Here is a 24187-nt window from a genome sequence, read left to right on the forward strand (position 1 = left end):
CTTGCATTAAAAGAAGTATTAATGTGAATTTTTCAGGTAGAAAGAAAATGATCCCACACAAAAATGTGGAAATGGAAGAAGGTATCTTCTTCCATTTATAGAAGAAGTCACAATTATAGAGACTAAAAATGCTCCAAGTCTATCCTGCTACTTAAGACAACCCTCAGGAGACTAATGCTGCATAAACAGTGAGCCGGGCCCCAGTGCAATGAGGGTGCTCTCTGGGCCAAGGGGGAGTGCAGAGGGCGTGGTTGCAGGAACATAGCCTCTCATTCTTGTGAGACTGTGGTGACAGCTGAACCCCCAGGCCTGAGTCTCCTCCTCTTTGAAAAGTAGACATTTTTAACATCAAAATGACTAGACTGTTGTTGTTCAGTTGCTAACTCATGTCCGACTTTTCCGACTCCATGGACTGCATTACATCAGGCTTCCCTGTCTTTCACTAACTCCTAGAGTTTGCTCAGATTCATGTCCATTGAGTGAGTGTTGCTATCTAACCATCTCATCCTCTGTCGCCCTCTTCTCTTTTTGCCTTCAATCTTTCTCAGCACCAGGGTCTTTTCCAATGAGTTGGCTCTTCACGTTATGTGGCCAAAGTATCAGAGCTTCAGCATCAATCTTTCCAATGAATATTCAGGACTGATTTCCTTTAGTATTGACTGGTTTGGTATCAATGCAGCCCAAGGGACTCTCAAGAGTCTTCTCCAGTATCACAATTTGAAAGCATCAGTTCTTCAGTGCTCTACCTTCCTTATTGTCCAACTCTCACATCCATACATGACTACTGGAAAAACCATTGCAAAATTTGATTACATGGACCTTTGTTGGCAAAGTGATGTCTCTGCTTTTCAATATGCTGTCTAGGTTTGTCACAGCTTTTCTTCCAAGAAGCAAGTTTCTTTTAATTTCATGGGTGCAGTAACCATTCGCAGTGATTTTGGAGCCCAAGAAAATAGAAGTCTGTCACTGCTTCCATGTTTTCCCCATCTATTTGCCATGAAGTGATGGGACCAGATGCCATGATCTTACCTTTCTGAACGTTGAATTTTAAGCCAACTTTTTCACTCTCCTTTTTCACCCTCAAGACGCTCTTCAGTTCCTCTTCCTTTCTGTCATTTAGAGTGGTAACATCTGCATACCTGAGACTTGATATTTCTCCTGGCAATCTTGACTCCAGCTTGTGATTCAGCCAGGCTTTCATTTCCCATGATGTACTTTGCATAGACATTAAATTAGCAAGGTGACAATATACAGCCTTGATGTACTCATTTCCCAATTTGGAACCAGTCTGTTGTTCCATGTCCAATTCTAACTGTTGCTTCTTGACCTGTTGCTACAGGTTTCTCAGGAGACAGGTAACGTGGTCTGGTATTCCCATCTCTTGAAGAATTTACCAGTTTATCATGATCCACGTAGTCAAAGGCTTCGGCTTAGTCAATGAATCAGATGTTTTTTTTTCTGGAATTCCCATGCTTTCTCTATGACCTGGGCTTCCCTCATGGCTCAATTGGTAAAGAATCTGCCTGCAATTCAGGAGACCCTGGCTCGATTCCTGGGTTGGGAAGATCCACTGGAGAAGGGAAAGGCTACCCACTCCAGTATTCTTGGACTCTATGATCCAAAGAATGTTGGCAATTTGATCTCTGGTTCCTTTGCCTTTTCTAAATCCAGCTTGTACCTGTGGGGGTTCTTGGTTCACACACTGCTGAAGTCTAGCTTGAAGGATTTTGAGCATAACTTCACCAGCATGTGAAATGAGCACAGCTGTATGGTAGGGCACTGCCCTTCTTTGAGATTAGAATGAAAACTGACCTTTTCCAGTCCTGTGGCGACTGGCGAGTCTTTCAAATGTGCTGACATATTGAATACAGAACTTTAACAGCATCATCTTTTAGGATTTGAAATAGCTCAGCTAAAATTCCATGACCTCCACTAGCCTTGTTTGTAGTAATGTTTCCTAAGGCACACTTGACTTCAGACTCAAGGATGTCTGGCTCTAGGTGAGTGACCACACCATTGTGGCTATCCAGGTCATTAAGACCTCTTTTTTATAGTTCTGTGTATTCTTGCTGCCTCTTTTTTAACCTCTTTTGTTTCTATTAGGTCCTTACAGATCATGCCCACCCTTGTATGAAATGTTCCCTTGATATTTCCAATATTCTTGAAGAGATCTCTAGTCTTTCCCATCCTATTTCTTTGCATTACTTACTTAAAAAGGATTTCTTCTCTCTTGCTATTCTTTGGAAGTCTGCATTCAGTTAGGTGTTCTTTCCCTTTCTCCCTTGCTTTTTGCTTCTCTTCCTTCCTCAGCTATTTTTAAAGCTTCCTCGGACAACCACTTTGCCTTCTTGCATTTCTTTTTCTTCGGGACAGTTGCAGAGAAGAGCCAATTCTGCCTCCATGTTGGAACTGTTTCTGTGACTTGCCTTTAGTAGCTTCTGTTACTATCATCATACAGAATGACCTGCCGCAGAGAATCTCGCCCCTCTGCCTACTAAACTGAAGCGCCTCTGTTCAGAACCCTGTCCACCTGCAGATGGCACAAAGGAAGAGATCAACACGTTCTCTGCCTGAGGTGTGCCATTCTAGAAGATGTCTGCAAGACTAATGGCCTTTTTATTTTGCTTCCTTACCTTCCCCCATCTCTAATCTATAATAGAACCTGGCATCCAGACCCGATAAGATGGTTATTTTGAGGCGCTAGCCTGTCATCTTCTCGGTCAGCAGGCTCTCTGAATAAAGTCTCTTCCTTGCCTCAATCCCTCGTCTCTTAGATTCATTGGCCTGTCGTGCAGTGAGCAGAGTGAGCCTGGACTCAGTAACAGGATTGTTTTGGTCACTGACTCCTATACAACGTTATGAACCTCTGTCCATGGTTCTTCAGGCACTCTGTCTACTAGATCTAATCCCTTGAATCTATTTGTCACCTCCACTGTCACCACCAACTCCAAGGGATTTGATTTCGGTCTAGTGGTTTTCCCTACTGTCTTCAATCTTAGCCTGAATTTTGCAATAAAGAGCTCATGATCTGAACCATAGTCAGTTCCAGCTCTTGCTTTTGCTGACTATATAGAGCTTCTTCATCTTTGGCTGCAAAAAATACAGTCTGATTTCGGTACTGACCATCTGGTGATGTCCATGTGTAGAGTCATCTCTGGTGTTGTTGGAAAATAGTGTTTGCTATGACCAGTGTGTTCTCTTGGCAAAACTCTGTTAGCCTTTGCTCTGCTTCATTCTGTGCTCCAAGGCCAAATTTAGCCTGTTACTCCAGGTATCTCTTGACTTCCTACTTTGCATTCCAGTCCCCTATGATGAAAAGGACCTCTTTCTTTGTTGTCAGTTCTAGGTCTTAGAACTGATCAACATCAGCTTTGGCATCGGTGGTTGGGGCACAGACTTGGATCACTGTGATGCTGAGTGGTTTGCCTTGGAAATGAACCATGATCGTTCTGTTGTTTTTGAGACTGCACCCAAGTACTGCACTTTGGACTCTTTTGTTGACTATGAAGGCTACTCCATTTCTTCCACATTAGTAAATGACTAGATGATGTGATGTCTAATCCCATTTCTTCCTCACCACCATCAAGAGAGGGCAGAGAACTCACAGACTTCCCAGTTCAAAGTCTGTCGCAGACCCAATGTAAGCGCCAGTGTGGTCTGTCCCCTCATCCCTAAGATGGGGAAACAGGTGCACTGTGGGCCTTAACTGACTTCCTCCACACAGAGTGCTTGGAAGAGAAGCTGCACACAGTGAGCACTGATGGATGAACCACGTCCCTCCTTGTTTTGGCCACGCGGTGTGGCTTGTGCTGTCTCAGTTCCCTGAGCCGGGACTGAGCCTGGGCCATGGCAGTGAAAGCACGGACTCCTAACGACCGGACGGCCAGGGAATTCCCTTTCCTCACTTTCCACCTCCCGATTTCCTCTGGGGCGCAAAGGCCTGTCCTGGGCCCTCTGGTCTTTTTACACTGTCTACACTCACTTCCTCCATTTCTCCACTTCAAGCATGATCTCAGGCACCCAGCGCCTGCGAACTGAGGTATCCAGCTATGCTCCCAGGTCTCCCTTACCAGCCACTGGCTGCTGTTGGACAGCTCCTCTAAGAACTCCTTTAGGGTTCTTAAACTCAACGTTTATAAGACAAGATTAACCATCCCCAAGCCTTATCCCTAGGCTTCCAAACTCCTGTTCCTACTGAATGGTTACTGGCGAGGGCCATCATGCGCCCTCCCCCACGGGCTCAGCTGGAGCAGCCTTCCCTCCGCCAGCCCAGCCCTGTATCCTCCCTCCAGTGAGCCGTCAGGGCCAGGTGCTCCTTCCTTCCTCAGGCTTGGAGCTGGTCCCCACTCTGTCCCCTCAGTCTCCTTGGACATTACTGCCAGGTTTATCTTGCTACACATCCAGTTTTCAAATTGGGACATGCCACTGCTTTAAATGTTTCAGTGTTTTCCTGGCATCATTCAGATCTGGCCCAAACGCCAGCAGCGGGAGGCCCTGCTCTGTTCCTCAGCTCCCGATGCAAACACCGTGGCCCACCTGGGCCGCGCTGCATCCAAGCACTTAGCTCCTCTCCCCTGCCTGCCCCCAAGAGGGCACATGTAATTCTCAGGCACCAGGGGAATGGCAGCAAAGGGAATAGTCCACAGCACTGAACCCAAGACATGACATGAATCTGGACCGAGAGGTCCAGTGGAGGGAAAGGCCTTTCAGAACAGATGAGACAATGCTGAGCCATCGCCACTGCGCTCAGCTACCCTCCTCCTGAGTATCCAAGACACAGGGGTGCTGGTGGCCCTGCAGGAGATGGCCACATTTCACTCCTTACAACTCGTGTTTCCTTATGAGACAAAAAAAAAAGATTTAGCAGATGTAATAAGTTAAGGCTCTTGAGTTGAGGAGCTGTCCTGCATCCTGTGTGGGCCATGATGCAATCACACTCGTCCTCTCAGGTGGGAGCAGAGGCGGAACAGACACAGACAGAAAACAGAAAGTATGTGATGATTGGAGCAGCTGCCGGCGGTGAGGGTGAGGAGCCACACACCCAGGAACGCCAGCTCCAGAAGCTGAGAAGGGCCTGCAGAGGGAGCATGGCCCTGTTGATCCCCTGGTTTCAGCTGTTGGGAACTGCTTCCAGACTTTTGGCCCCCAGAACTGTAAATGATAAATCTGTGCCGTTTTAAGCCACCAGTTTGCAGAGCTTTCCTCCGGTGGCCCCAGTCCCGGCAGCAAGCCAATGGGACTGCTCCCTTCCCCTTGTGCCCATCCATGATGAAACAGCCCCCAGGTAAGTCCTGCTAAGACCATCCCTCATACACACACAGCAGTGGTCACACTTTCATTTCCCCAGTGTAAAACCACAATCAGATTCAAGCTATTAAGTAAAATCAACACTAACAGCTCCGAATAGATTTCAAAATCTATGTATATAAAAAAAAAAATTAAAAATTATTTTCATTTTTGTTACATATTATATTTGACTTTTTGGTTTTAAAAATCTGGTACTCACATTAATTTAGCATTAATAGATCTTATGTGTTCACTTGCTGTGCATTCAAATGTTCATAGCACAAATGAAATAAATTAATGATCTCAGTGGGCAGCTCACCGCAAATACGTATATTGGCAACATAGGCATTACACAACAATTTATAATTGAGTGTAGAGAGTCCTCGTAAAACAAGCAATAGTTCACTGTTTCAACCACTCACTAGGTTTTCTGTACAAACTCCTTGCAAACTGTTGGCTGCTACAGCAGACAAAAAGTCCCTGTCTTCAAACTCCTGATCCTACACACAATTACAAGACTAAGCACACTTAACTGAATGGTTTAACAAATATGAAGCAGTTCTGTGATAAAACAGGAAGTAAGAGCATCGCCCAGATGAGTAACTTTGATCTGATGCTGGTATCTCAGAATATGAGTGGCAGACTCATAAACCCAGTATCTCACACGCGCTCCAGGGTAGAATTTATGCCACAAAGCAAGCTGGAAGATGTTGTCTTTCCACATCACTGGATTTATCTTCTGCAGATCCGCTGTACTCTAAGCAGCCCAAAACATAACCCACCGGATGGAAGCAGAAGGAAGCAACTCTATACCCAACACAGGTTAAATTAAACTACTACAGCTGACCCAAAACTTTGTTGTTGTTGTTCAGCTCAGTTGTGTCCAACTCTTTGTGACCCCATGGACTGCAACACGCCAGGCTTCCTTGTCTTTTACCATCTCCTGGAGCTTGCTCAAACACATTCATTGACTCAGTGATGCCATTCAACCATCTCATCCTCTGTCATCCCCTTCTCCTTCTGCCTTCAATCTTTCCCAGCAGCAGGGTCTTTTCCAATGAGTTGGCTCTTTGCATCAGGTAGTCTAAGTACTGGAGTTTCAGCTTCAGCATCAGTCCTTCCAATGAACACCCAGGACTGATCTCCTTTAGGATGGATTGGTTGGATCTCCTTGCAGTCCAAGGGACTCTCAAGAGTCTTCTCCAACACCACAGTTCAAAAGCATCAATTCTTCAGCACTCAGCCTTCTTTATGGTCAAACTCTTACCTCCACACACGACTACTGGAAAAACCATAGCTTTGACTGGATGGACCTTTGTCAGCAAAGGTCTCAGACATCTCTTTGCTTTTTAATACACTGTCTAGGTTTGTCATAGCTTTTCTTCCAAATAGCAAGCATCTTTTAATTTCATGGCTGCAGTCACTGTCCATAGTGATTTTGGAACACAAGAAAATAAAGTCTGTCACTGTTTTCATTTTTCCCCCATCTATTTGCCACGAACTGACAGGACCAGATGTCATGATCTTAGTTTTTTGAATGTTGAGTTTTAAGCCAGTTTTATCACTCTCCTCTTTCATCTTCACCAAGTTCCTCTTCACTTTCTGCCATCAGGGTGGTGTCATCTGCGTATCTGAGGTTATTGATATGCAGTTTCAAGCCCCCACTTTAGTCCCCAACCAACACTTATTCACAAGAGGAAGGAAATGAGTACATGAACTTAAAAATTTTACATGATAGTCTCCTAATGGAACTAGCTAAGGTTATCTACTATGTCAGGGCAGCTGCTGCAAGCAAAGCGAAAGTAACCACAACCTCAGGCAGGAGGAGACGGGGACAAGAGAGGACAAGATGGCTGGAGGCATCACCAACTCAATGGAATGAGTCTGAGAAAACTCCAGGAGATGGTGAAGGACAGGGAAGCCTGGCATTCTGCAGCGTTCATGGGGTCGAAAAGAGCTGGACACGACTGAGGGACTGAACAGCAGTAGGACAGAATTTGTTTTAAGGAAGAGGCAGTGAGGATGAGGGGTAATAAAACAGGCTCCTTGGATATTACTTTAGGACCTTCAGAGAAAAAAGAGAAAGAAAACACAAGGAATATTTTCAAGTGCGACTCACAACAAAGCATTATGGTAGATAAACCCTTAGCAACAACACAAACAACCACAGTGAAACAGAAACATAGAGGAACTCTGTCATTTGCCTACTCCAGCAAGGTGAGAGAAGCGCCTCAGGCAGCACAAAGCTGGTGGTTAACAGCTGACAGTTCAAAGGAGGCATCAGCACGGGATCCCTAACCCCAGGGGACCTCCAGCCACCCTGCCAGCCCTGGGCTTTCCTTATTCCAGCCTCATGATCAAACGCACAAGCCGGGGCTCGTGTCAGTGCCCACCTAACGATGAGGAAACTAAGGTTCTGAAAGGTGTGCTGACTTGTCAGAGAGCACAGAGCCGGGAGTGGGTGGGTCTCAGACAGGAACCCACACGGGTCAGACCAAGCCTGCTTCTCGAGTGTGTGCCTGAGCAGCAACGCCATCGCGTGTGATACAGATCCCTGAGGGTGACCCACAACACTCAGTGCCCAAGGGCTGCCAGGTAACACTGACGACCCCAGTCACACAGCTGGTTATTTTCAGACAAGATCAAGGACAATGCAGTGAGCCCTCTCAGCCATTTCCAAACAACCATCCCTACACGGTGCTACAAAAAGCAATGACTTGGCTTACTCAACTCTCACTTGCCAACACAGCACAGAGGAAGAAAAGCCCTTCGAAGAGTGACTGCGTGGGAGCACTCTCTTCTTCTAAAGGTTATTTACATAAGAGGGGATCTGGATAAATCTACTGTGCTTATTTTAACATCACACCATTCAAAAACAAACACTGCCCTCTAAAGCTAGACTTCTGCTTATAAAATTACTATGCTACTCTTAGGAGTTCAAAAATAGTTCATATATCCTGGACAGATTAGATGAATGGTTCACGCAAACCATCTTTCGTAACTTGAAAAGGTAGAAAATTAAATATCTCAAACTCTAGTTTTACCTTTTCTTAACCTTCAGTAACAATCTCATTTTTGGAATCTGTACATGAGACATAATTTAAATAAAGCATGGCACTCCCATAAACAAGACACTACTGCAAAAACCAGTCATGTTTCTGAAGAATAATGACATGTTCACAGCACAATGCTTAATGAAGGCAAATACAACACACACATACATCCATGTACCTCCAATCATGTCAATACTAAAGATTCAGAAAATCACCAAAACATTAATAATGGCTATCACTGGTAAGTAGGATGGTAGGTAACTCTTTTCCTTTTATTCTTCTCCAAAGTTTGAAATGTTCTACAATGAGTATGTGTTCTCATACAGAAAAACATGTTTTTAAAACTTGTCTAGCAATGGCACCCCTCTCCAGTACTCTTGCCTGGAAAATCCCATAGACGGAGGAGCCTGGTGGGCTGCAGTCCATGGGGTCGCCAAGAGTTGGACACAACTGAGTGACTTCACTTTCACTTTTCACTTTCATGCACTGGAGAAGGAAATGGCAACCCACTCGTGTTCTTGCCTGGAGAATCCCAGGGACAGGGGAGCCTGGTGGGCTGCAGTCTATGGGGTTGCATAGAGTTGAACACGACTGAAGCGACTTAGCAGCAGCAGCAGTAGCCATAATATAAAGAGCTTCCCTGATGGCTTAGTGGTAAAGAATCTGCCTGCCAATGCAAGAGACACAAGAGACACAGGTTTGATCCTTGGGTCAGGAAGATCCCCTGGAGGAGGAAAGGGCAGCCCACTTCAGTACTCTTGCCTGGGAAATCCCATGGACAGAGAAGCCTGGCAGGCTACAGTCCATGGGGTCACAAAGAGTCACACACGACTGAGTCACTGAGCACCCAGCCATAATATAAGAAATACATAACTGCATATTCATTAAAAGTAGAAAAATAAAGTTCACTAAGTGACTGAACAAAGAAACGAACTTCAAGCTCAACTTCAATGACATTTTTGTAAATAATAAAAAAGAAAGCATAATAAACACTTTCATATTAGTATTTCCACATCTGCCATTTGTGCGGTTATCACCGATTCTCAAGTATAGTCACTGGGTACAACGACGTTCTTTTAAAAAATGAAGTCACTGCTGCTGACAGTGCCGCCACTCTGATGTTTTCCTCTGCACATCCTGCTGTAATCCATTTAATACACACAGATATTGAACTACGGGTCTCAGAGGTGTCCACTATGAGTAATCACAAGACTGCCTTTCCCAAAATAGGCAAAGACAGGACAACATAAAATTGAAGTTATATGCACAGCTAGCTACTTCTACAAACCCTAGAAAAAAGGGTTTAATCCTTATCAATAAAATCTTTTACAATACACTGATTTAAAGAAATGGGTTATTACTTAAACAAAAGGACAAAATGCTCTAAGAGGCAGAGCATTTTAAAAAATGAACATATCATTTCAACAACTGAAAGACCTAATACAGGTTTGCCTTTCTTTTTCCATATGAATAATGTTTTAATATACTTTTTTTGATACAAGAAAAATAAATATGTATTAATTTTATTAAAAAAAAAACTGCCAGTGCATACTATAACTAAAATTAGGATTATTTCTAGATTTGTGTCATTACTAGCTATAAATTTCTGAGTTTAAGGCCTTGTCTTACTTATCACCTAGCAGAGTACATGGAACATAGCAAAGGTTTAATAAATACTGGCTCAGTGAACAGGTGAATCAATAAAAGCTCATTTTTGATTTCTGTACTTAAGCTAGGCTTGTTACTTAAAACATCATCTACTCTAGGAAATATTCACCAAAATAGATGGTTTCCTTTTAAAAAGTTTGACTTTTTTTTTAAAAACAGTTAAGCAGGGAAAAAAATGAAGCAAAACCACTGACAGGGAGAAAGACCATGAGAAAACTTGTGAATTAAACATGTTAAATGGAAAAACGATTCCATGCAAGACAACTACGGACACTATTTATACAAGAACTATGCCGCACCCAGTTCCAGAAGAACACAAGGTGACTCAGTGTTTACAGCACAATAAGATCCTTAAGAGTAACAGAGAACAGTGTTTGAGGGAAGGTGGACGGGCATCTCCAGAGCCCTCCAAGTGCTGAGCACCCAGCAGCAGTGCAGCGCTAAGCATTCTGCAGCCAGGGCAGGCGGTCTCCGGCACTGCGCAGGGTTCCCTGTTCTGACCTCACAAGCCTGCCTCTGAACACATCGCCCAGTCTCCCTGAGACACAGGAGTGCTGCCCTGACAGGTGGCCCAGGCCCCAGTTTGAGCACCTCCGCTCCTCACCCCTGGGCCCAGCTGACAATTCCCATCTTACTTACAACTCCCCCCAGCCTCCACCAAGGAAGAACCCAGGTATCCACTGTGCTGTCCTACTGGGCTCTGACACTTGCCACCTCCACCCTGAGACACACCCGATTTTGCTGTTCCCACTTATTCTTTAGCGTCCTTTAGGGTGTCTATACGCACATCCCCCGCCTCTAACCACTTTGTGACCCACTAGGGCACTCTTCAGCCATCACACCCCACCTCGTAGCTACCTGGAAGTAAGTACACACAGGAAGGGAAGGTGACCTCTAACACGATTGTAGATAGTTGGTGCTTAGATCTTTAAATGAAGAAGGAAAATTCATCTGACACAGTGTTGTCATGGAAACCAAAAAAGGTAATAAATTAATAAAACATAACAAAATGCAAGAGTCTACAAATAGTACATTCACTCTAAAATCATGCTATGAGGAATTCCCTAGTGGGCCAGTGGTTAAGACTTCACATTTCCAGGACTTCCCTGGTGGCTCAGTAGTAAAGAATCCACCTGCCAATGCAGGACACAGGGGTTAGATCCCTGGTCCAGGAAGATCCCACATGCTGTGGAGCAACTAAGCCCCTGTACCCCAACTATTGAGCCTGTGCTCTAGAGCCCGCGAACTGCAACTACTGAGCCCTCATGCTGCCAACTACTAAACCCCAAGTGCCCTAGAACACATGATCAGCAAGAGAAGCCACCACGATAAGGGAGAGCACTGCAACTAGAGAGCAGTCCTCGCTTGCTGCAATAGGAGAAAAGCCCATGCAACAATGAAGACCCAACACAGCCAAACAATAAATTAAATAAATATAAAAAATTATATGTATACAAAAACTTCTCACTTCCACTGATAGAGAAACTAAGATACTGCATGCCACATGGTGGTGGCCCAAATAAATAAATTAATTAAACTTTTAAAAAATAGTGGGCCTTAAAAAAATAAAATCATGCTATGATAGAATAAGTGTTAGTTGCTCAGATATGTCTGACTCTTTGCCATCCCATGGGCTGTACCCCTCAAGGCTCCTCCGTCCATGGGATTTCCCAGGCAAGAATACTGGAGTGGGTTGCTATTTCCTTCCCCAGGGAATCTTCCCAACCCAGGGATTGAACCTGGGTCTCCTGCACTGCAGACAAATTCTTTACAGTCTGAGCCACCAGGGAAGCCCTATGATAGAATATATCTTATAAAAAACAAACCAATTTATCAGCTAAATTTCTCAAACACACACTGTAATTACGTATCATTACCTTGAATTAAAGTTAAGAGTTTAAAATAACTCACACACAACCCCCTACACACACAAACACATTTAGGCTATTTATATCTTTGAAGCAAAATCTCTATTTGATCGTTTAGCCAATGTAGCATCAACGCTTAAAGTAACATCTGTTGTTGTTTAGTTGTGTCAGAGTCTCTGTCCATGGGCAAGAATACTGGAGTGGGTTGCCATTTCCTTCTCCAGAGGATCTTTAAGAACCAGGGCTCAAACCCATATCCCTGTACTGGCAGGAGGATTCTTTACCACTGAGCCATAAGGAGTCGAAAGTAACATTAGGTTTAAGGTAAAAATATTTATGGAGTTACTTTTTTCATTCACAAGCCCTCCTCTTTCATTAAATATTCTTTATAAATTACTCCAAATTTACATTGAAACAATAATTTTTAAAAGTTGTAACAGCTTTAGCTGGAATTCCATAAGCAAGGTGGTTTGCGTGGCTTACTCTGTTCTATAACTAAACACCTGTTTCACTTATTTTTAAGAAATTTAAAGTCTATAATATTTTCAATAGCACCATTGACAAGTAATTCACATACCATAAAATTCACTCATTTAACGTCTACAGTTCAGTTGTTTTTAATCTATTTTCAACATGTGATATCATTCAAAGTTAAATGCTGCAACCAATGTAGAAATCATGAAAACTCAAAGAATATACTAAGAGGTTCACCAGGCCTAAGGAGAACACTAAGTCACTAATCAGTTGTTCATAATTGTTTCTTCACAGGACCAAGATCTATATTTTACACACATATTTAACATAACATATATTAACTAAATATAATTTAATATAAATATATTACATATATTTTCAATTCCTGTATCTGTTTAAATTATTTATAGTTTAGTCCTAGCTCTACATTCTCCAATCTTGAAACATAAAGTGAGGCTAATAGTCACCTGAAGCAGAAAAACCAGAGCACACAGCCTGATGTATGCATAGGTCCTGAATTTAAATCCATTTGTCACCTTGAACTAAAAAACAGGTATTTACTACCTTATGTCCAGCAACCGTGGGGCCTTCTGCTCTAACTTCATGAAGCACTTAGATAGCATAACAGCCAGGTGAGGGTGACTATAGCAGTAGCAGGCACATAAAAGAAACCCAAAGAGTAACCATATCTCTTTCACAGCTTTGAGGAGGTTCTAACATTTTCTTCAAGCATTTAATTGGTCTAGGATCTAAAGTTGCAACTGCAGTTTAAAATAGCTCAACTCTGGGTCCTGATGTAGTTACAAGTCTGTTACGAGTCTTCACAAAATTTTTTAATAGTATAAGTCAACGATTAACACTGAGAATAAAAGTATTTGCCCTTCCTTTACATAAGACCAAAGTGTATTCTTTTCTTTTGCTTATCTGGTTTTTAGTCTACATAATAAATTTTGGCTAGACTTAAAATTCTCCTGAACTTCCCAGAAGAACCACGGGAAGAAAGCTCTCCCTAAAGAAAAGCTAGTGCATATAGTAAAAACAGTAGAACACATAAGTTGACTATGCTTTAAATCTCAATCATCAAGGTTTAAGAGGAATAGAAGACCAATTGTCATTTATGGCAGGTTTGGGTTTCTACTTATTTGCAGCCATAAAATCAACATTAATTGGCAGCAGTGAAAACAGAAAAAGGGCAGACTTCACACCAAGTTCTAATTTTTCAAAGAAAAGTCGTAGTGGAAAACCATCTTTATGCATCTCTATTAAAAACTCCTCAAGATAGAACTGCCATATGACCCAGCAATCCCACTCCTGGGCATACACACCAAGGAAACCAGATCTGAAAGAGACACGTGTACCCCAATGTTCATCGCAGCACTGTTTATAATAGCCAGGACATGGAAGCAACCTAGATGCCCATCAGCAGATGATTGGATAGGAAGCTGTGGTACATATACACCATGGAATATTACTCAGCCATTAAAAAGGATTCATTTGAATCAGTTCTAATGAGATGGATGAAACTGGAGCCCATTATACAGAGTGAAGTAAGCCAGAAAGATAAAGACCAATACCGTATACTAACGCATATATATGGAATTTAAAAAGATGGTAACGATAACCCTATATGCGAAACAGAAAAAGAGACACAGATGTACAAAACAGACTTTTAGACTCTGTGGGAGAAGGCGAGGGTGGGATGTTCAGAAAGAACAGCATTGAAACAAGTATATTATCAAGGGTGAAACAGATCACCAGCCCAAGTTGGATGCATGAGACAAGTGCTCAGGGCTGGTGCACTGGGAAGACCCAGAGGGATGGGATGGAGAGGGAGGTGGGAGGTGGGATCGGGATGGGGAACACATGTAAATCCATGGCTGATTCATGTCAATGTATGGCAAAAACCACTACAATATTGTAAAGTAATTAGCCTCCAACTAATAAAAATAAATGGAAAAAAAAAAAAAACTCCTCAAGAATTTTCTTCACCCATAGTCTAATTTTACAGGGCTCATTAACAAGGGACGACCACAGGGACAACAAAAAGGCCAGTCTTCAATCTGTCAACTCAGACTTATCAGGTGATTTCCCTGTTGATGGAAGAAAAAAAGAGTAAAGAAATGAATAGTACTGTGGTTCACATTAAAGCTCTAAGATCAAAGTCTTACAGAATTGCCACATGTTAAATGAGAGCCATTTTTCATATCCTCCTAATACCCTTGATTTGAAATAGTATATGTATTTTTCTCAAAGTATTAATATTTATCATCTCATTTTACAGTCAGCATAAATTTTTACTTTACTAAATAAAAAGAAGAAAAATTGTGAGTAAACATATTCAAGAGTAAAGCTAGGAAGTGAGTACCACATTACTTCATGTTTTCCTCTGCTTCTACCCTGCTGTGAATCACAGCTGTCAATGACACACTATGAAATCTGCACAAACACATCTTGTTCAAAGCAAAATACCAACCCGAAGAACCTAAGTTTGTACAGTAAAAATCAAAGAACTACTAATACAGAAACCTTAACTCTTCTTATATATGAACGATTTCTATTGCTGATTTGTTCTCTAGCTATAACCACTTCTAGGCAGTGTAATTCACTGGCTTTATTAGGAAAATAACACACAGGTATTACAATAAAAAAGGCATTAAAACATCTTCCTCAAACCTCAGACTCCTAGGCTTTTCTTGGATATGATCACAATCAAGTTTTGTGTGAATTCTCACAGCAGTTTTCTAAGCAATACAGGTGTGTTTAAGTGCATATATGTGTAATGTGAGCACAAATACAAATTTGATGAACAAGTGAAAAGCTGTGTGAAAAACAGAAATTCCATACTGTATGAGATGAACACCAAGGTTCATCAGTTTAAGTCACACAGTGGAAAATCCAAGAAAGGAATCTTTGGCTAATTACCCTTTTCTTCTGGTAGAAAAAAAAAAAATTGTCATGTCCTTCAATATGGTAACAAACATACCTGTTAATTAATTGTTAAAATAGTATGCATTTCACAACTTTCATAAGCAAATTTTATGTTAGCCAACTGCTCCATAACCAAGTATCTATGAATGTCAACATCCCCAATTCCTGTGACTCTCGACCCTGATTATGTCTGCTGTTTGGGTAATGTCCCTACTCACCGTTTTTGGTTACTTTCTGTAATCATTTAATTCAGTGTAACATAAGACACAAGATGCCACTTGAAAGTCCTTCTGCCTTGCCAACAAGTGTACCTCTGTTCTTGGCTTTTCACACCTGGTTTCTACACTTCACTCCTCTTTTCTGCTTCTGGCAAATTCTTCCAAAACTACTGTGCACACATCCACCATGTATTGATAGAATTTTAAATTCCCAAAGCCCCTGACTGTGAGATTCTTATTACAATTGCTCTTTGTCATTACAGGTAGTCGCCATTAGGTTAGGTTTCTCCCGACCCTGGGCATTCCAGCTCTCCAACCTGTCTGCCTGTGTCATGCACTCCATGACAAACGTCTTATGACTGGAAACAGGGATCATACTCCAAGTCCTTTTCTCCGCTAAGAGAAAACGACCCTTTTCAAAGTCACTGGCTGGCCATTTCCCCATGAAGTTTTACATCAAGCCTAACATGAGCATCATTTATCTTAAAATAAGCACTATTTCCTGTTGCCTGAAACTGTGACACCAACTTATGGTTAAGAAAGCAGGAGGGAGCCAACTCCATTAGTTTTCACATTGCATAAATAAATTATGAGGAGAATTGCTGGATGTAAAAATAATCAGTACCAGGACTCTCCATTAGTGCAACTCTTCCAAAACTTCCTGCCCCCACCCACCTAAAATTCACCTCGGATTCAAGTCTACCCTACATAAAAGTTACTCAGCTTATAACGTTAATTCCAAAGAAGTGAAACAAACCTTCAATTATCCTAACATCAGAGGATCTTTTGGAGGACCCCCACTGCTCAACTGTGTCAGAAACAAAAAAGAAATGGCTGAGGCGTCTCAGGGGAGGAGGAAACCGCCCTTCCCTGCTCACCGCTGGCCGCCTTCTCCGCAGCGGAGAAGGGAGCGGTGTCCAGGCCCGCGGAGCGCACCAGGCGCCCGGAGCTCACATTCCAGCGGCGGGAGTCGCGGCACCGCGCGGGGAGGCCTGGAGACGTGGCCGCCGGAGGAGCGCGCGGGGCTCGCCTCACCTGTGCTCGGGACCCGCCTGCGCGGAGAGGTGAAGGCGCCCACCCGCGGGGTCTGCGGGCCGACAGTGGGCCGGCGGGGTGGAGGCCCGGCGACAGCGTTGGAGACCCCCGATTTACACGGCTCGGACAGACACCCGCGCCCGGGGCTCAGAACGCCCCACGTGGGCGGGGTCGGGGAGTGAGGGGACCCCAGACCCTGGAGGGGCGGGGACGAGCCCGGACTTCTGACCCAACAGGTGACCGGGATCAGGGCGAGGGTCGCGGTGAGCAGGTACCCCGACTCCGGCGGGGTCAGGACAGGTAGGAACCCCTGACCCGGCGGGCGGGCGGGGTCAGGGCCGGGGTCGCGGCGGGCAGGGACCACGATTCGGGCGGGGTCCAGTCGGGTGGGGCGAGGACAGGCAGGAACCCCTGACCGGGAGGGTGGGAACCCCGACCAGGGCGGGGTAGTAACGGGCGGGGATCCCTGACCCAGCGGGCAGGCGGGGTCAGGGCGGATGGGGACCCGACCCGGGCCAGGTAGGGGCGGGTCGGCACTCCCGAGCGGGCAGGCGGGGTAGGGCCAGGACTGTGGCGGGCGGGCATCCCTGGTCTGACCTGGGCCAGAGTTGAGGTAAGCGAGGACCTCCCAGACCGAGTGGGAAGGCGGGGTCAGAGCGGGCCCGGGGCCCCTGACCCTGACCGGCACAGGCGGGAGGGCGGGTCTGGGCCGGGGGCGGGCAGGGGTCTGCGGCGCCCACTCACCCAGGCCGGCAGGTCGCAGGCGCGCACCCCGAGGCGCACGGCGCGCTCCTCGTCCTCCAGTAGCGCCAGCGCGCGGCACAGGCGGGTGGCCTTAAGGCCGCGGCTCCTGCGGCACCACACTAGCAGCCCGAGAGCCAGCAGCACCCAGCTGAAGCTCAGGCCCAGGTAGCCCAGCGCGTACACCGGCAGCAACAGCGCGAAGCTGCGCGCCAGCTGTGCCAGCAGCCCTGCCACGTCCACGCTCAGCGCCGCGCCGGGGGGCTCTGCCCCGGAGGCGCCCGCCTCGGGGCCCGGAGCCCTGGAGCCGCTCATGGCCCCGCCGCGTAGCGTTCCCCTCGGCTCCCGGCCGAGGCGCCTCAGCCCGCGCAGCAGCGCCCCTCTGAGGGGCCGGCGCAGCCGCCCGGCCCGCCCGCGCTTCCGCTCGCGACGCCGTGTGACGTCAGCACGCAGGGCGGGGTGGTGGCGGAGGCGGCGAGGAGCCGAGGTGTTCCGCTGCGGCAGCCGGGCGTGGTCCCCGGGCCTGGGTGCGCCCCAACGCGGGGTGGGCCCGGCTCGCGTGGGACGTCATCCCACAGGGCCCGCCAGCTCCTCGGTGGCGGGGGTGGGCGGGGCTGGCTGGTGTGTGGCTTCATCGCACGGGCGGGCGGGGCGTCTCTGACACGGTGTGGCCGGGCCCGGCGTGGATGTCGCCTCACAGGCTTGAGAGAGCGCCCCTGAGGCGGAGTGGGCGGTGCTTCCTGACGTCATCGCGGACTGGCGGGGCGCCTCTGACGCGGAGTGGCTGGGCCGGGCGTGGGTGTCGCCTCACAGGCTTGAGAGAGTGCGACTGAGGCCGAGTGGGCGGTGCTTGTGACGCCATCACGGACGGGCGAGGCGACCCTGAAGCGAGGCGGGCGGGTTTTGAGTGAAAGTTGGTACGCGGAATGGTCTGCTAGCGGGCTTTCGTGTTCGCCGAGGGGGCGCCGCTCGCCCAGTCACCTGGGCCGCGCTTCGTGCTGGGATACTGCGGGAGGAGAAGCACACGCTCCTGAGTTTGCGGGTACTGACGGTCCTCAGCCGACGGACGATTTCCTAACGGAATTCTCTCCGCGGCCCTGGAGGCGCGGGAGCTCAGATAGGCCGCTGTGTGCGCGAGGGCGGGACTTATCCTCGCCCGCGAGGCCGCGGGGACTTGGCACCCGCCCTCAGCAGGATGTCCGACGGGCGCCCGCGGTTCCTGAATCCCTTCTCTAGAAGGACAAACCGCTCTTGATTGCTGTTTCCCCTTAAACTCAACCAGGGTAATTATATTTGCACTATAGTCTCCTTAAAGCCGAAAAGTTGCAGAGGACAGCCTAAGTAAATTTTTAAAGCATATCCAGTGGGTTCGAAGGATATTTTAATTCAATTACTGGCAACCTTGAATGATCACCTTTAGGAGGGACAGGGCCTGTTGGAGAGAAATAGATCATGCTTACATGTTTTGAAGTTCTTGGTGGGTGTGTTCATGTTACATGGCCCTACCCTACCATATTTTAGCGATTCTGGAGTATTGAAAACTATGCAGTAATTGGGAGGGGGGGGGGCAGAAGCCCATTTTCAGGACAAAACAATGATGCTCCATAGGCCACTTTGATGCGCACGCAGGTAAGTAAAAGCCTGTAAAATGAAGGCCACCAGCTGAAGACACGTGCAGCTGCAGCCCTATAAAATGAAACCAGTGAAAGATTTGCTGCTCACATGAACTTTTTAGGGGGATGGGATAGGAAGCACTTGCGCGATATGGTAGCTTTGACAAAGTCTCATCAATGATTCAACTAGGCTTTAAATTCCAGTTGAGCTATTTCAAATCCTAAAAGATGATGCAGTGAAAGTGGTGCACTCAATTTGCCAGCAAATTTGGAAAAGTCAGCAGTGGCCACAGGACTGGAAAAAGATCAGTTTTCATTCTATTCCCAGAGAAAGGCAATGCCAAAGAATGCTCACACTACGGCACAATTGCATTCATCTCACACACTAGCAAAGTAATGCTCAAACTTCTCCAAGCCAGCGTTCAATAGTATGTGAACTGTGAGCTTCCAGATGTTCAAGCTGGATTTAGAAAAGGCAGAGGAATCAGAGATCAAATTGCCAACATCCATTGGATCATTGAAAAAGCGAGAGAGTTCTAGGCAAACATGTACTTCTGCTTTATTGACTATGCCAAAGCCTTTGTGTGGACCCCAATAAACTGTGGAAAATTCTTAAAGACATGGGAGTACCAGACTACCTTACCTGCCTCCTGAGAAATCTGTATGCAGGTCAAGAAGCCACAGTTAGAACCAGACATGGAACAACAGACTGGTTCCAAATCAGGAAAGGAGTATGTCAGGGCTGTATATTGTCACCCTGCTTATTTAACTTATATGCAGAGTACATCATGAGAAACGCTGGGCTGGATGAAGCACAAGCTGGAGCCAAGGCTGCCGGGAGAAATATCAATAGCCTCAGATATGCAGAAGACACCACCGTTATGGCAGAAAGTGAAGAACTGAAGAGTCTCTTGATGAAAGTGAAAGAGGAAAGTGAAAAAGTTGGCTTAAAACTCAACATTCAGAAAACTAAGATCATGGCATCTGGTCCTCTCACTTCATGTGTAATAGATGGGGAGACAATGGAAACAGTGACAGACTTCATTTTGGGGGGCTCCAAAATCACTGCAGGTGGTGAATGCAGCCATGAAATTAAAAGATGCTTGCTCCTTGGAAGAAAAGCTCTGACCAACCTAGATAGCATATTAAAAAGCAGAGACATTACTTTGCCAACAAAGGTCCATCTAGTCAAAGCTATGGTTTTTCCAGTAGTCATGCTTGGATGTGAGAGTTGGACTGTAAAGAAAGCTGAGTGCTGAAGTATTGATGTTTTTGAACTGTGTGTGTTGAGAGTCCCTTGGACTGCAAGGAGATCCAACCAGTCCACATCCTAAAGGAATATTCATTGGAAGGACTGATGCTGAAGCTGAAACTCCAATACTTTGGCCACCTGATGTGAAGAACTGACTCATTTGAAAAGACCCTGATGCTGGGAAAGATTGAAGATGGGAGCAGAAGGGGCTGACAGAGGATGAGATGGTTGGATGGCATCACTGACTCAATGGACATGAGTTTGAGTAAACTCCAGGAGTTGGTGATGGACAGGGAAGCCTGGTGCGCTGCAGTCCATGGGGCCGCAAAGAGTCGGACACGACTGAGTGAACTGAACTGAACTGAGACGGTAACAGAACTTTAAGACGGTAAGGGCAGGAACCATATTTATTATGTTGATGATCGTATCTTCAGGCTAGTACAGTACTTGGCACAGCAGGTCCTGAGTGAATAAAGGATACCCCCTACCCTCATCTGTGAGTCTGTATGTAATAGGTATACATAAGTGTGTCTGTGTGTCTGTGTGTGTGTCTGTGGCTATGGAGATGTATGTAAATATATAATCTCATAACATTGCTCTAGGGTCTTGAACACACAACATTAAGCAAGGGCACTAAACCACAAGTGAGGGAAGGAGTGGTTTTTTCTTTCTCTTCCCCAGATTACATCATGTGAGTAGATGTGAGTAGATACATGTGAGTAGATACGTGAAAGGGTGAGTCTCGTCCCTTTTTCTAGGCAGCAGCTTAAAGCTGGAAGGCCACCTGTCACTCAAAGCAAAGTTACAACCTCAAAACAAGTGATTGCCTTGTTAACCTAGGAAGAAGCATGAGCCTTTCTGTCTTGCGGTATTTCCTCTAAAAAGCTGTAGAATCATATCCTATAGATAAAAATTTGGATGAACATGATCTACATGAGAAATCCTGCATGTCTGTGATAAAGCCTTTGACCTGGAGGCCTTGTTGTTGTTGAGTCTCTCAGTTGTGTCTGACTCTTTGTGACCCCATGAACTGCAGCATGCCAGGCTTCCCTGTCCTTCACCATCTCCTGGAGCTTGCTCAAACTCATGTCTGTTGAGTCAATGATGCCATCCAACCATCTCATCCTCTGTCATCCCCTTCTCCTCCTGCCTTCAGTCTTTCCCAGCATCAGTCTTTTCTGATGAGTCGACTCTTCGAAACAGGTGACCAAAATATTGGACTTCAGCATCAGTCCTTCCAATAAGTATTCAGGACTGATTTCCTTTAGGGTTGTCTGGTTTGATCTTCTTGCTCTCCAAGGGACTCTCAAGAGTCTTCTCCAACACCACAGTTCAAAAGCATCGATTCCTTGGTGCTCAGCCTTCTTTATGGTTCAACTTTCACATCCATACATAACTACTGGAAAAACCATAGCTTTGACTATGCAGACCTAGGTCCATACTATTTCTGTCATTTATTATGCCCGTTTTTGCATGAAATGTTTCCTTCAAATCTCTAAAGACATGGGAATACCAGACCACCTTACCTGCCTCCTGAGAAATCTGTATACAGGTCAAGAAGCAACAGTTAGAACTGGACACAGGACAATGGACTAGTTCCAAATTGGGAAAGGAGTTCGTCAAGGTTGTGTATTTCTTGAAGAGATCTCTAGTCTTTCCCATTCTATTGTTTTCCTCTATTTGCATTGATCACTTAGGAAGGGTTTCTCATCTCTCCTTGCTATTCTTTGGAACTCTGCGTTCAGATGGGGATATTTTTCGTTTTTTCCTTTGCCCTTTGCCTCTCTTCTCAGCTATATGTTAGGCCTCCTCAGACAACCATTTTGCCTTTTTGCATTTCTTTTTCTTGATTATGGTCTTGATCACTGCCTCCTGTTGCAAACCTCCGCCCACAGTTCTTCAGGAACTCTGACTATCAGATCTAGTCCCTTGAATCTGTCACTTCCACTGTATAATTGTAAGGGATTTGATTTAGGTCATACCTGAATGGTTATGGCTGCTGGTGCTTTTCCCTGCTTTCCTCAATTTAAGCCTGAATTTGGCAATAAGGAGTTCATGATCTGAGCCACAGTCAGCTCCCGGTCTTGTTTTTGCCGTCTGTATAGAGCTTCTCCATCTTCAGCTGCAAAGAATATAATCAGTCTGATTTTGGTACTTTCCATCTGGTGATGTCCATGTGTAGAGTCGTCTCTTGTGTTGTTGGAAGAGGGTGTTTGCTATTGAAAGGTTGTTTCTGAATCACACAAAGACGCTGGGGTTCTTGGCCTCCGGAGGAGAAGAATTCAATCCGGGGCCAGAGACGAGGCTGGATCGCTCAGAGCTTTTGTGCAATAAAGTTTTATTAAAGTATAAAGGAGATAGAGGACGCTTCTGACATAGACATCAGAAGAGGGTAGAAAGAGTACCCCCTTGCTAGTGTTAGCAATGGAGTTATATACTCTCCAATGAATCCAAAGAATGTCTGGAGGTTGTAAAGACCTCACCAAACCTACTCCCATAAGTTACATTTTAAGATAACAGAGTTGGCCAGAAGGTTTAATCCAAAGACTGTCCTCAGGCAGGATACATTATTGTTATATAATCCTAAGGAATGTAGAGGAAAAAAGTAAAAAGTTTGTCCTTTCTTCCTCCTTGAATATTCCAGACCTCTCTCTCCTTGGGGACCCCTAGACTTCTTATCAACCTGCCTAGGAAATGACTCTCTCACTATGACCAGTGTGTTCTCTTGGCCTTTACCCTACTTCATTTTGTACTCCAAGGCCAAACTTGCCTGCTACTCCAGGTATCTCTTGACTTCCACTTTTGCATTCCAGTCCCATATGATGAAAAGAACATCTTTTTGGGTGTTAGTTTTAGAAGGTCTTGTAGGTCTTCATAGAACTTTTCAACTTCAGCTTCTTTAGCATCAGTGATTGGGGCATAGTCTTGGATTACTGTGATACCGAATGATTCACCTTGGAAATGAACAGAGATCATTCTGTCGTTTTTGAGATTGTACCCAACTACTGCATTTCAGACTGTTTTGTTGACTGAGAGATACTCCATTTCTTCTAAGGGATTCTTGCCCACAGTAGTAGATATAATGATCATCTGAATAAATTTGCCCATTCCAGTCCATTTTAAATTACTAATTTCTAAAATTTCAATGTTCACTCTTGCCATCTCCTGTTTGACCACTTCCAATTTACCTTGATTCATGGACCTAACATTCCAGGTTCCTATGCAATATTCTTCTTTACAGCATCAGACTTTACTTCCATCACCAGTCACGTCCACAACTGGGCGTTGTTTCTGATTTGGCTCCGCTTCATCATTCCTTCAGGAGCTATTTCTCTGCTCTTCTCCAGTAGCATATGGGGCACCTACCGACCTGCAGAGTTCATCTTTCAGTGTCCTGTCTTTTTGCCTTTTCATACTATTCATGGAGTTCTCAAGGCAAGAATGCTGAAGTGGATTTCCATTCCTTTCTCCAGAGGACTACATTTTGTCAAAACTCTACACCATGACCTGTCCATTTTGGGTGGCCTTACATGACATGACTCATAGTTTCATTGAGTTAGACAAGGCTGTGATCCATGTGATCAGTTTGGTTAGTTTTCTGTGATTGTGATTTTCATTCTTTCTGCCCTCTGATAGATAAGGATAAGAGGCTTGTGGAAGCTTCCTGGGGGCCTAGGGATGTATTAAGTTGGTGCAAAAGTAATTGCAGTTTTGTATTGTTGAACTTTGCTGTTTGATACTGGAGTACATTCTTAAATGTGGTTATGTTATACATCATTTTAATGTGAATTTCTTGCTTTTATATTTTTCACTAAAGACTTACTACTTACTGTATATTTTATATTTATTTAAAACTTGCAAAATGATATTAAATAAAAAGCAAATTTGAGCAATTTTATTATTCAAATTCAAAATGGGTTGTGAAGCAGCAGAGACAACTTGCAACATCAATGCATTTGGCTCAGGAATTGCTAATGAATGTTCAGTGCAGTGGTGGTTCAAGAAGTTTTGCAAAGGAGATAAGAGCCTTGATGAGGAGTGTAGTGGCCTG

At 45.1% G+C, this 24187-nt stretch overlaps 1 protein-coding gene across 2 annotated transcripts in view; it reads right to left on the reverse strand.

Moving 5' to 3' along the window:
• ESYT2 (extended synaptotagmin 2) overlaps window positions 1–17700 on the reverse strand; it is a 78436-nt gene extending 60736 nt beyond the window's left edge. The window contains exon 1 of one of the 2 annotated variants that reach the window (XM_043464009.1): window positions 17275–17700. In XM_043464009.1, coding sequence (XP_043319944.1) covers window positions 17275–17586 — 312 coding nt within the window. In that variant the 5' untranslated portion in view covers window positions 17587–17700. The remainder of the gene's footprint in view (window positions 1–17274) is intronic. The other variant, XM_043464010.1, reaches the window with a different exon arrangement.
• Between the last annotated feature and the right edge of the window lie 6487 nt (window positions 17701–24187).

The sequence above is a fragment of the Cervus canadensis genome, chromosome 3 (genome assembly GCF_019320065.1).
Source record: "Cervus canadensis isolate Bull #8, Minnesota chromosome 3, ASM1932006v1, whole genome shotgun sequence".
Taxonomy (NCBI): domain Eukaryota; kingdom Metazoa; phylum Chordata; class Mammalia; order Artiodactyla; family Cervidae; genus Cervus; species Cervus canadensis.